Source organism: Neodiprion lecontei, chromosome 2 (assembly GCF_021901455.1).
Source record: "Neodiprion lecontei isolate iyNeoLeco1 chromosome 2, iyNeoLeco1.1, whole genome shotgun sequence".
NCBI lineage: Eukaryota > Metazoa > Arthropoda > Insecta > Hymenoptera > Diprionidae > Neodiprion > Neodiprion lecontei.
The window spans coordinates 571,967-584,387 of NC_060261.1; the positions used below are offsets into that span (position 1 = coordinate 571,967).

Below are 12,421 nucleotides of genomic sequence, written 5' to 3' on the forward strand. Positions count from 1 at the left end.
TCCCGAGAAATGGTTTCATCCGGGAATTCCCGTAGAAATACTCAGAAACTTTCGCGGACTTTCGATAACGATAGAATCGTGGAGTCGGCTCCTAAAGCAGTCATTGCGTCACCCTTTATTGTAGTTATTTTCTAATCATTGTAATACTGCGAAAACGTCCGCAATCTAACAATCATTTTTGATAATCATGAAGTCTTTAAAACTGCTTCTAATTATGTGAAATTTGAAAATCACGCCAGCAAGAATGTCTTGGGCTGGATTTTCACGGGCGTCAAATTCACGCGGCAGCGCCAGCAAAATGTGAACCGACGCCAAGGAAAATGCCGCGAGTCGAAACCGACGTGGTTAGGCTAATGGATCTCAATTACATTTTTAATCGAATAATTTAGCGATCTGGGATTGTGAAAGAATGGGCAACATGAAGAAGCGAGATAAAGTAGCTGCGTGATGGCGTATTCGGACTGCGCGCAATCGATTCCACTCGAAAAATTACGTCGATGTGGTGCATCAAATAATTAATTTACCTATTTTTCATAATCAGTCAAATTTTAATCAAAAAAATCCAAAATCAAAAAACCTTGCTTTTTTTCAAATTTTATGAGTTCGGAAATTTTTCGTCTCAAAATCATTTTGCAAGACTGTTTTACCACTAATCGGACCCTGAGGAATGGGAAAGAGGCATCACAACGAGCGTAAGATGAAGAGCAGAGGTAATTCTTCTGGAAGGAAATCTTACGTTTTTCGGCTGTAACTCTTGATCCGTTGCTCGCAACATATTCCATAGAGCTTGGTTATAAGTTCTATAAACAGCTGTTCGAGATAAAAGAAAATAATCTAATTCATTCTCATTATTCTAGAATCGTAATACGTGTATGGCATTGAAATGAATCAAGTATAAATATCTTTTGTATTATTATTTACTGGTCAGAAGAAAGGCCCTGGACACACCGCAATATCTTCAGTATGGACTATGTGGTAATAAACGTGTGAAAAGGCATCTTAATTTTGCACGTGAAAATCTATCCTTATGATTACCGATGATAACATGTGATTGCATTTTTTTGTTATAATAGCAGTAGTCTTGTAATTTTTATGTAGTCATATGTATAGTCAGATTTTAGCTTATTTAAAGCAGGGGGTCTTTTGTTACCACAAGAAAATTTGTGTAGTCTCTGTAGTCTACAAAAATCACTGTGTCACTTTTTTCTAAATGGAAGAATCAATATATGCGGACGATATATCGGCATAAGATGATTATTACAAGAAATGAAATTGCTGGTCAAAAATGCCCGCAATCAGCAGGTCAAAATCGCAATAATTTTTATATTTTAAATATAGTTACCCTCAAATACAGTTACCAATTTGAAAAGTCCCTAATATCCATGCATCCGTACGCCGTAGACGAACGTAATTTTCTGTGAAAAAACGAATGCAAATTATTAAACAAGTCGCTGTGATTGATGGTCTTACAATTAGAGGAAAAAGAAACGAAAAAGTATCGCGGTTAAATATTTGGCCTGCTTGGCATTTTAGTGCGCGCGTGATTTTTGACGCGATCGACGGTATTGCACTGCATCGATCATGTGATTTTACCGCAAGAGCGTGAATTCGCAACTAAAGCTGATTCTTGTCTCGAGTCAAAAGAATTTACACGTGAATTCTCACATAAACAGCCTGCAATCGCGCATTCGATGATCCTAATTCAACCGCCTAATTGTAGGCAACTTTGACTTGGTTCAGTGATGATTTGTTCTCGCTGCGGGTCCTGTGGATATTCGTCGGTTTTTCTGTGCTTCATTTCTTGGAAAACGCTACAGCTAATAATTTGATCAGTGTGGTTTCCAAGAGAAAGCAATTCTGACCAGTTACGAGTGCCTCAGGCCTCGTGTTGAAAAGATAAACAGCTAAAAAAAACTGTGAAATATTTTTTATATTTTCGCAGGGGCTGATTTGGCTGATGCTACGAATATTCGAGTTCTGTTTTGGGACTTTCTGAGCACCTAATTAACCAAAAAGGTGGTTGAATAAATTGTCTACGAAACAAAAATTTTACTGGTGAAAAATAAAATATATGTATAAATAAGGCTGGAACAAAATAATGTGGCAAGATTGTTGCGCTATACTACTCAGCATCTTCAATATGGCAGCTGTTACTGTCCTTGGCCAGTGTTTTTGACGTTGATGATGAACGTGTATTTTATCAGATAAGGATTGAATAAGGTTTTTGTTTCGTGTACAAACATGTAGTGAGCTAAATATTCAGTGACAAATGACAACAGACACTAAACACTCTCACCTCAATTACTTACACCTCTGACATATGACAGAAGAGAGAGATACACTCGTCACGTATCCACGGTTCCACGGTCAACGTTATCAAAGTTCTCGGACCAGCTAGCAAAAAAACTTCGTCGCGCCCAAGGGTAAGCTTCTGCCTCTAAATATTCACAGTTTTACGCGAGCAAGATTTTACCCTTGAACATCATTATCAACCTGACTTAACCTAACCTAACTTAACTATAACCCATTCAGATTACAATAGATTCCAAAAATCAAGTGAAATCTGAGAGTTCCCAAAATACGTACTCGAGGGGCTCAATATTCATGGTTGAAACTATTTTGTAATTTTTCTTTGACCCTAGCTACTCATCACGCAAAGAAAAATGCCGTTCAAATTTCATCTAAAAAAAAGTCGACAGTACAATGTTATATCTAAGAATCAGTATGTAATTTGTGTCGAGCTTTTGGACACAGGATCAATAGAATGTACCTTGGATGTACAAAGCCTGGGCCACGAATGTCTGACCAATGTAGCGCAGAGGCTAGGTCTTGGACAGCCAGAATTCTTCGGACTGAGCTATATCTCTCATCATGGATCGCCAGCAACGCGCTGGGTCCAGATGGACAAACCTCTTAAACGGCAACTTGAAAAGGAAGCTAGAAGCTTTAATTTGCGACTTAGAGTTATGTATTTTATTACCGACGTCCAGCTCATACAGGATGAAATAACGAGGCAAGTCTGAAACCAATAGTAATGATTTTACATCTCTCTGAAATTGGCACAGTCAGTTTCATTGACAAATATTTATTAATTCAAACTTGGATGTGAAATGATCGGAGTGGGTGTTGGGGCATGCTTGAGAAATTTAATCACATTCCAGGTATCACTATTATCTACAACTGAAAATGGATGTTATCGATGGTAGAATTCACTGTAACTCTAGAGAGGCAAGCACCTTGGCAAGCTATTCGATGCAGGCAGAATTTGGCAATTACGACCCTCAACGACACACTGCAGAGTACCTTCAGCAGTGCATACTATTTTCAAAAGTATGCTCAATCTGTAAATACATGTTACGCAACTATGAAAAGTTTCCCTTCTTTAGATCCGCCGCATTTACTAAATCCATGCTGTTTCTTTTTTTCCTTCCTCTTTTATCATCAGAACGTTATACAAGCTGATTCTAGCGGGCAAGACTCATTACTTTCAGCAGCCATTGTTCGATACAAGAACCTTTCTGGTCTTACACAAGCTGCCGCAGAAGAACTTTATGTGTCTATTGCTGTACATCTGGAGGGCTATGGCCGAGAAACATTTGCTGCTAAGGTGAATAACTAGAATCTACAGTTGCGACATACCATTCAAATCGTCAAAAGTGACTTTATAGCTAAATTTATTATAATAGTTATCGGAGTTCTTAGAGTGTTGTGTCGATGGCTCATTTCTGTCACACGACATCTAGCTGGATAATAATATACGGATTCTAATGGAGCCATATAACATTTGCAGGATGATGCAAATAACGAAATCTTTCTTGGAATTTCAATGAACGGAATCATCATTGGGTACTCTAACGTGCAGCTGACATCATTTTACAGGTACAGTTTGTGGTATTCAAGTAATTTTTCATTATTTCAATGCTCAATCACTAGGACTCTGTAAAAAATCATAACTCATAACGCAGTTCTTCCTATATAATATGTTACAGATGGAAAGATATTAGCAATGTAATCAATCATAAAAAAACATTCAAAATCGAATGTCAAGCTGAAAATGAAGAACCCAAGCAGTTTCATTTTAGTGATGCGCGAACAGCGAAGTATGTTTGGCGATTATGTATATCTCAGCATACATTCTACATGCAACACCAAGAGTCTAATCTCGTCAATAAAATGAGTAATAGTCATCTAGTGAGTATCATGAATATATTTTAATCAATTTGATATTCAAATCTAGATCAATTGCTTTATTTAGACGCAAATTTTTTTCTAGGATCCTGATAATATTGATGTAAGAGATGAAATAAGAGACGTAAATATCGATAATGAAGCCAAAGCTACAAATCAGGCACATTTCAATAGCTGCAATGATATATCCTCGTCGCCATTCCCTGTCGCTGCATCATCTATCAATATGGATACACTTCGTGCCTTACTTCCATCTTATAGACCGGCACCTGATTATGATACTGCCGTGCAAAGAAAATACAATACTGCCCCAAATGGTTCACATCACTATTACGCGAACCAATCGAATGTACATTCGCCCTCACTTGCGCACGAAGTTTGTATGTCAACAATTATCAGCCCTGAATTATCGTCTCTACTCGGTAATGCAGTGAACAGAAGTAGATATTGATTAATGTAAACATACAGTACGGGTATTTAAAAGAAAAATGTTGAATCATACATATAGTTTATATCAAGTGCCTCTTACTTCGGATAGTTTTGCAATCTATGTAATAAATCTTAACACGTCGTAACGCATCAAAGCGCAGTTTTTTTTTATTTTTTTTTTTTTATCACTAATCCACGTCATTAGAACGCATACTGTAAATTATTCGCATTTTCATCATAATTTTAAAGGTACGATGAAACTGCTGTACGTTTTATCATATTTATTTATCAAGAATAAATGCCTGATTCAGGAAACTTAATATCGTTTTTTTTTTATTTATTACAATTGCAACGACAATCAAATTCGACTGTTTCGTATAGAAAAAATAATGAAAACGCTTTATTCCAATTAAAAAATACATAAATAACCATAAGAATCCGACAACAGTTACCCTTCTCTTTCACAAACAAAATAGAACCACTAGATACTACAAAACTTCCATGAGATCTTGGCGCGCAGCATAGTAAACAGTTGAAAACTTCCTATACAAACACTTACTTCTCTCTAACAAAATTATACTGTCGATCTTGAATACTGTTCGCACTATTTATTAGATGAAAGCAATATATGCATATGAAAATAACCGACCAATTTTTGTAAATAAAGAAAATAGAGTTGTAAACAGCTAGCAATGTCGGAAATTAATTAAAAGATTTGTTTATGCAAAAACCATACACAATAGAGGAAATTCTTCTAGTCTGTGACGTGCTAAGTTGACTTGGTGAGTGTTGCTGGGTCCCATCCAGGGTGAAAAAGCTCCTTGACCAATGGCGTACAATGCTGCGAGTGCTGATCTTTCATATATTTAGTTGCCTGAAATTAGAAAGAATCGTTTTCTCGTATAGATTCTATTTGCCAGAGATGTGATCAGTTTTCCCATACATGTGCAATAATTTCATGGTTTATATGTTTACTTACTAGAAATAATGTCAGCTTAAGCCTATCAGAAAGCTCACAACTTTCCCCAAGATCTGATGGATATGTAACGACATTACCCCGTGCAGTCAGATAATTCTTTATCATTGCAATACATTCTTCATCGTTAACTCCTGCCTGCTCAAGGATAGACCCTGTAAAAAGCATTGAACAAACAACAAGGTCAGATTTCATGAATCAAGGATAAGCGATGAACAGGTCTCAAGCTTCAATATTTATGTCACTTACGTCGCGCGTGTGGGCTTGCTACAGACAGAAATTTTCTAAGTAGTGATATTTCTGGGGTGCTTTGAAGTACGTGCGGGTAACGACGTGCCAGTAGCTTAGCCAATAAATGATTACCACGATTCCACGTGACGTTATTTTCATCTACATTGTCTGTACCAGAATTGTTCTCTGAGCTTTCTGTAACTGCGCACACCATTTCATCCTCCGTTCGTCTTATCAACAGCACTGGACCATGATATCTGAAAAATACGTCTACGATAACAGGACGCATAAAAATAATTCAATTTCTGAAGGTATTTTGCATCAGGGTTTGCATATTATCTCGAGTTTCAGGGAAAAATGAAGATTCAAGGTGGGGGTCTTCAACTGAGCATAATTGAAAATAGATTCAAACTTGAGCACATCGGTAAAACATTAACCTGACTAGTTGTTCAGCAATGTTTAAATTCAGATGTTCCCTGACTGTAGTACGGACAAGTCTTTCAAGTGGTCTTGGCATTCTTGAAATTGCGAGTGGCAAAACATCGTCAAAAGTTGCGTCAAGGACCTTGAAAAAATTTCACATCAATTAAAATTACAAACAGTTTGAAAGTTGGAAACTAAAAAATTCAGTTAATGAGAAATTGAGATTTTCAATTTTTGTGTCATACCACACTGGAAACAGAAGGATAGTGCATTGCTGCCCAAGTCGCCGTGTATCCTCCGATGCTCCAACCATACAGTATTATCTGACTTTCCAAGAATCCCAGACGATGGATGGCAAAGCCCATCACACAATCGATTCCATTCTGTTCTTGCGACGGATATGGCAAGCCCTGTACCGTAACTTTCGTTATTTATTATCAGGAATGAGGTAGATAGTACTTTTCTATTGTTAGAAAAAGCGTTCAAAATTTTTGTTGTAATCTGCATAATTGGTAAATTAAAGTACTTGAGGTTCATTTCAAATTCTACTTGATCAACTAATCAGTATCTTATGGAATGCTATGATCCAAACAATGAGAAATATAGCAACACGATCTTATCTTTACGCATGGTGTTGGGTAGTTTATAAGTGTCATATATTGTGATAGATACCGTGCTACCCCCAAAACCAGGGTGATTCCATCCTAGTACCGAGTAGCCTTTGCTGAGTGGCGTACCTAGGATTCCGATCTCATAAAATCCACAATTTCCTTCGCATGCTACAACTAGAGTATTGCCATGAGTTGACCTGTAAGTTTGGTAGTGAGATTTACATGAATTGTACACAGAAAACAGAATTGCACATCAATTTAGGGAATGAAAAATAATCACTTGTTACGTTGATCAACAAACATCGTGTCAATGTAATTTCCATCTACGGTAGCCAATTTCGATCTTGTCCCACCCCTTTTGATCAGATCAACTCTTCCTTGCAAGAGTGTAGATGCTTGATCAAAGAAAAAATTTGATCAGGTCAAGAGGAGGGAAATTCATTCTGTTATAAATAAATGTATGACGATTTACTTGACAAGTACATAGTTACCCATGGCATAATTTAGAATTGAGATGCATCCCGGGTACATAAGCTTCACTGCAAAGGTATGTGCTACAACATAGGAAACGAGCCTACATGGAAGGGCCATCAATAGTTCTCCTTGCCTACGAGCACTTTCGTTTCTATCCATTCTATGTAGCGCTTTTTTTAGATCTCGGTCTCTGTGAAAATTACAGGTATATCAAAAGGCAAGAAATGATGCTTGGATAGTTACATTGTAATCTCAATCGGTGAAAATAATCTGAACAATTTCTGAGTTGTAGCTTTGGTTCGTCGATAAACTGTAACTGCTCACCTGATCTCCTTGGGAAAATCAAAGTCAACCGGCCATGCCCAAAATTCAAAATCGTACTGAAGCAGTTGTCTTTTAGACTCGGAATCATAGCGTGCCTTGGCTTTGTTTAGAGTTTGAACAAACTTAATGTATACTGGATTTGTGGCTCTTGAGTAACCTCGAGCAACCAGGGAGGCGAATAAAATTACTCCTGCTCCAGCTGCGACCTTTGTCAATGAGCATATCTGGTCAGCCAAGGGGTAGCTGCGACGGTACATAAAAGTAGCTACAAACGGGATGGCATAGAGGCTGAACGACCACATCAAAGTAAACTGCCAGAAAAGGAGGATCAAAGTAGAGTTATTCAGTGTTGCAGCAATGCCTGGCTAGTTCTGTATAATACAATGCTGAGAACTTACGGAGGTGAGTATCTGATCGCCCCATCGTTCGAGATTCCGTGGCTCGTAGAGTTTCTGTAAATAAGTGGAAAAATGTTTTGATAGTTAGTTATTCATAACCTAACCTAATTATCTTCCGGCTCTTAGCGCCGATTGCAAAAATTAATCACATTACGCACGTCAATTGGTCCGGTGTCGTATATCTTGTACAAGCGTGGACTGAGCAAACATTTGAATAATATTCTGATTATCGACATTTCGTTCGAGTCAAGTCGATTTACTACTGGTATTACCGTCGTATTACCGAGTCATCAAGCCCACGACGGACTCTGGTCAAAGTCATCAAACTCTGGATATGTAGCTTGACCCGAAGGGGCAGGCAGGTGCGTACAGGCGTCTGCCAAATTTGTTATGTCATGAATGATGCAATTTATGACAGACAACTCCAGCGTTTACACCGCCAGGTGACGGCAGGGGAGTGGATAACCTCTTATTGTCGGACATTGTGTGAACTTTACGACGAACCGCGAAATTATAATATTATTAATCCGCATACGACTGAGAGGAAGTTAATCGTACCATCTTTGTGTTCATAAATTGCGTACGTAAACTATTCCGCAGAAAAGACGAACGAAAAAATAATCTTTGCGAGTCACCTGCTGTCGCAGCAGTCGCATTTTAATTCTAAATCGAGAGTACAGGTTCTACATTATTTCCGACTCGATGACTGACTTGACTGTATATCACGGTCTTCTGTATGTTGCCATGATTTCCATTAACCTGTTTTGAATTCTCATCATCATTTATAAATAATTCAAATTGACGTAACTATAATCCACTTCTTTTAAGTTCATTAAATAGACTACATTAGCACTTGTACTTGTGAGAAGATAATAGTTCATACGTGAAAAGAAGACTGGCTTTTGTGTGACTCGTCTTGATATGAGAATCTAATCTCAATCTTAACCTTAAAATTTTTTCGCATACGAGACGTTCGGGACATTAAAGTGCAATATGGATGCATGATTACTCGACTGTTTCCTTGACATCATTTTTCGTAACAGTGAAATAAGTACCATACTCGTATCTAGATAAAACTATGGCGGTGAGTTAAGTTGTTATTTGAAATTACATTGTGATCTTATTTTTCTGTAAATTTGAATAACCTTTAAACGAATAAAAATTCATCGCTCGCAAGATTACCAACAAATTTATGTGATTGCATACGAATTTCTCCATATACCTTTATACGAATTAATGGATAAGAGTCTAGTGGCACAATCTTACATCCCTGTTTTGAATTATGGCAGTCCAAACTTTTGATCAACTTGTTAATAGAAATTCAAAATATAACTCTAACGCTGCTAAGGTAAGGAACGCTGTTTTTCCTTTTAGCCACCCACGAAAAGCACTAAGGTAGCGACGAGAGGAGCCAAACAAATACTGGAAGAAAATGCATCGACCCTCAGTTTTTATAGAAACATGGTATTTGGAGCAGCTGGTATTTACCTCACAGCAATGATGGTCTTCTTTGCATTCACCACTTTTACTATTGTATGAAACATTCTAACGAGTCAAATAATCTACCTATTAATTTGATAATATTGTGTGCTTGGCGTACCGACAACACGTAGCTGGTGTGCTTCATAGAAATCAGGATTCTGTGATATATAAAGGCTTATTTAATTTTCACATTATTTGCCGTGCAATTCGGTACTTTGTGTTACATTGTTTGTAGTGGTCTAGCGCAGAGAATCTTGAAAATTCAAAGCACATTTTTAAGTCATAATGAATATTCATTATATTTTCACGTGACACGCTTGGCTGTATGATAGGTACTAGAATTTGGATAAAATGGGTTTACACAACTCCAAGACGAACACGAATAATCGCAAACTCGGATAAAGCGGGCTTCGTTAAATCAGGGATCTACTATGTTTGAAAAAATTTCAATAAACATACAATCCAACTTCCTATTTCACGAACGAATTATATTTAAGTATTATTAAGTTGAACACCCAACTGATGAAAATTTCAAATGACTAATTTTAAAAAGGTAGAGCTTCTTAAGAGAAGGTAAATCAAAGGTATATAATTCTTTTCTTCTTCTCTTCCTACTTTGATCATTTCAGACTTTGACAATATTAACGGGATTGATACACGTAGCTTGTTATCAATTCATGGCATATATGGCCCGTGCAAAGTATGCTGAATCTGGCCAGCTCATTGATTCAGGAGTTGACTTGAATATGGAAGGCGGAATCGCTGAGTGAGTGTACCACATTTTCTATGCACATCTATTATGCTAGAGATTCCCCAGTTTTTATATTATTTGATTATTCAAGTCTTTTCTGTGGTACAAACGTATAATTGAAAATATTCGTTCTTGGTTTTATAGCTTTCCTTTTCTTATAATTGAGAATCCATTGCATTTCGGGGGAGTTGTATGAATCTAATTATTATTAACTCATAGTATTGTTTATACCAAGAATGTGCAGTATTTTCATCATTTAGCAAATCATTCAAATTCCGCAACACTTTGAATGTATATTGGTAAATTACTGTAGGTCAATACTGGTAACAAATAGATTATTATGGAAGGAATTTGCGATATCGACTTGATGAAAAATTGTCATTCGCAGGCACGTTAAGGATCTGATCATCCTAACGTCCGGTGTACAAGTGCTGTCTCTGATTTCAAACTACTTCTGGTTTTTGTGGCTATTGGTGAGTGTGATAGGAAAATTTACAATACATTTTGTAATATACGACAAGTACGCGCCTCGCATATTTCATTTCTCTCGACCAGCGACGTTATTTTTTTTATCAAAATGGGCGACCACGAATTCCTCTACGAGATTGAAGTTAGTAACGTTATCGTAACGAAACATTGGGGGAAACATCATTATTTTTAAAATTTTACAGCGATCTTTAAGAAACTAAGATTTCGAAATACGAGTCAGTTTTGTTTTATTACGGTTTACCGAATCTCAGATGATTCTAAAATCGCGACATAATGGTTTGTCTTCAGCATGAATCGTCACTGTACCGTTACTAACTTCAATATGATTTCTCACTGCACGTAGGCGTCATTTATACGCGTAATAAATCTATTGGTTTCTCATTTGTAATTCATAACCAGCGAGCTGACTAGTTCCAGTACTACCAGTTCAGAATTTTCCAATTCCCGCTAACCGATGCACTCTGTTATTTTCCAGTTTTTTTTTTTTTTAATTTTTTTCTTCACATCGCTAATCGATTTAATTACTTTGGAGGTCACAATTATGGTCCAATAGTATCGTAAAAATAATCACCAGTTCACGTCAGTATCACTTTGGAGATCTTCTGGAACTTGTTATTCATTCTCCATTTCCTTTTTAGTTTTTTTTTTACACTGCCGCCTTTTGTTAACTTCATTCTACCTATTGCATATTATACCCTTAAACAGGCGCCGCTGCGGGGGGGCTGGATGTTATGGACAAAAATACTGTCGCCGTGGTTTTTTGCCGCACCTCAGGAGCAGCCGGTGATTGACGAGAAAAAACAGCGCAAGATGGAGAGAAAAATGGCAAAGCGTCATTAATTGATTGTACGCAATTACCGTCAGCGGGGGCGCGGAGCGGGAAGAGGGGGGAGGGGGGGGGAGGCAAATGCAAATACACGCAATATACAAGTCAATCCTGTTCAAGTTTTTTTTCCATTTTCAACTTTACATCAACCGACATGTATTATTAATGTACATAAAAATTGCAGCATGTTTGTTTGTTGTTCGTGAAATAAATACTTTGCTTTGTCATCAAAAGTTCTCAACGTTAGCCAATTGACATCCTAAACCGCAATCGCGTATGTAACTTAATGTAGCAGTATATAATATAAACTATTGTACAGGTACATTGGAAAAAAAAAACATAATACCATTTTGTGATTACTGAACCAGTTCAACGTATAAGCTTACGGTTTGAAGAGGGCTGTTTCTCTAGCCTAAGATGGAACTTCCACAACGGTAGGCTTTTAAATTATTCATGCGTACATGCTCGAAATTTATTCAAAGTTATCGTCTACGTGATAGGGTCAACAATCGCACGTGGATCGTCAGTTGAGTTAGGTTCCGCTTTTTTCTCATCAAAGGAATAAAAGTCGATTATTCCCTTAGGTGATTCACCCAACCACGGGTATAATCTTCAACTTCATTCCCTCGTTGCATAATGTGTTATTATTCAGGCAAACAACACGTATCATCCGAACTATTTTATACTGATTCAACGATAGAATTAGGTATTTCGGGTCGGGTACATACCTATACCTATAGCTTATTCGATGCTGACGCGAATGTGGACATAAAAATTAATTTTTCGAATATTACAGGCCGGATCATAAATGCATACACG

The 12,421-nt window shown here is 37.2% G+C and overlaps 3 protein-coding genes and 1 long non-coding RNA gene across 9 annotated transcripts; 2 read left to right on the top strand and 2 right to left on the bottom strand.

The window, feature by feature from the left end:
• Positions 1-93: 93 nt before the first annotated feature.
• On the bottom strand, positions 94-1,773 carry LOC124293063. The gene is made up of 3 exons (XR_006902970.1): positions 1,666-1,773; positions 1,343-1,415; positions 94-810 (listed from the first exon to the last, which is right to left on the bottom strand). It is a non-coding gene; the product is annotated as an uncharacterized LOC124293063 (long non-coding RNA).
• Positions 1,700-5,417, top strand: LOC107220454 (tyrosine-protein phosphatase non-receptor type 14). Of its 6 annotated transcripts, none has more exons than XM_046732099.1 (8): positions 1,700-1,716; positions 1,943-2,423; positions 2,643-3,013; positions 3,162-3,330; positions 3,446-3,607; positions 3,791-3,879; positions 3,966-4,191; positions 4,274-5,417. In XM_046732099.1, exons 3-8 carry the CDS (start codon positions 2,664-2,666, stop codon positions 4,637-4,639), a joined length of 1,362 nt encoding a protein of 453 aa, XP_046588055.1. In that variant the 5' UTR covers positions 1,700-1,716; positions 1,943-2,423; positions 2,643-2,663; the 3' UTR covers positions 4,640-5,417. The 6 variants fall into 6 exon arrangements, with proteins under 6 accessions (XP_046588055.1, XP_046588054.1, XP_046588053.1 ...); XM_046732098.1 differs by lacking the exon at positions 1,700-1,716 and adding an exon at positions 1,725-1,777; XM_046732097.1 differs by lacking the exon at positions 1,700-1,716 and adding an exon at positions 1,745-1,789.
• LOC107220451 (phosphatidylserine lipase ABHD16A) lies at positions 4,931-8,495 on the bottom strand. The gene is made up of 11 exons (XM_015659056.2): positions 8,213-8,495; positions 8,055-8,108; positions 7,657-7,967; positions 7,350-7,522; positions 7,139-7,253; positions 6,920-7,055; positions 6,493-6,657; positions 6,262-6,389; positions 5,843-6,081; positions 5,597-5,748; positions 4,931-5,491 (listed from the first exon to the last, which is right to left on the bottom strand). The coding sequence occupies exons 1-11, from the start codon at positions 8,288-8,290 to the stop codon at positions 5,387-5,389; spliced, it is 1,656 nt and encodes a 551-aa protein (XP_015514542.1). The 5' UTR covers positions 8,291-8,495; the 3' UTR covers positions 4,931-5,386.
• A 247-nt stretch (positions 8,496-8,742) lies between these two features.
• LOC107220423 (transmembrane protein 208) lies at positions 8,743-11,835 on the top strand. Its single transcript, XM_015659016.2, has 5 exons — positions 8,743-9,138; positions 9,429-9,587; positions 10,166-10,302; positions 10,676-10,760; positions 11,482-11,835. The coding sequence occupies exons 1-5, from the start codon at positions 9,133-9,135 to the stop codon at positions 11,614-11,616; spliced, it is 522 nt and encodes a 173-aa protein (XP_015514502.2). The 5' UTR covers positions 8,743-9,132; the 3' UTR covers positions 11,617-11,835.
• Positions 11,836-12,421: the final 586 nt, after the last annotated feature.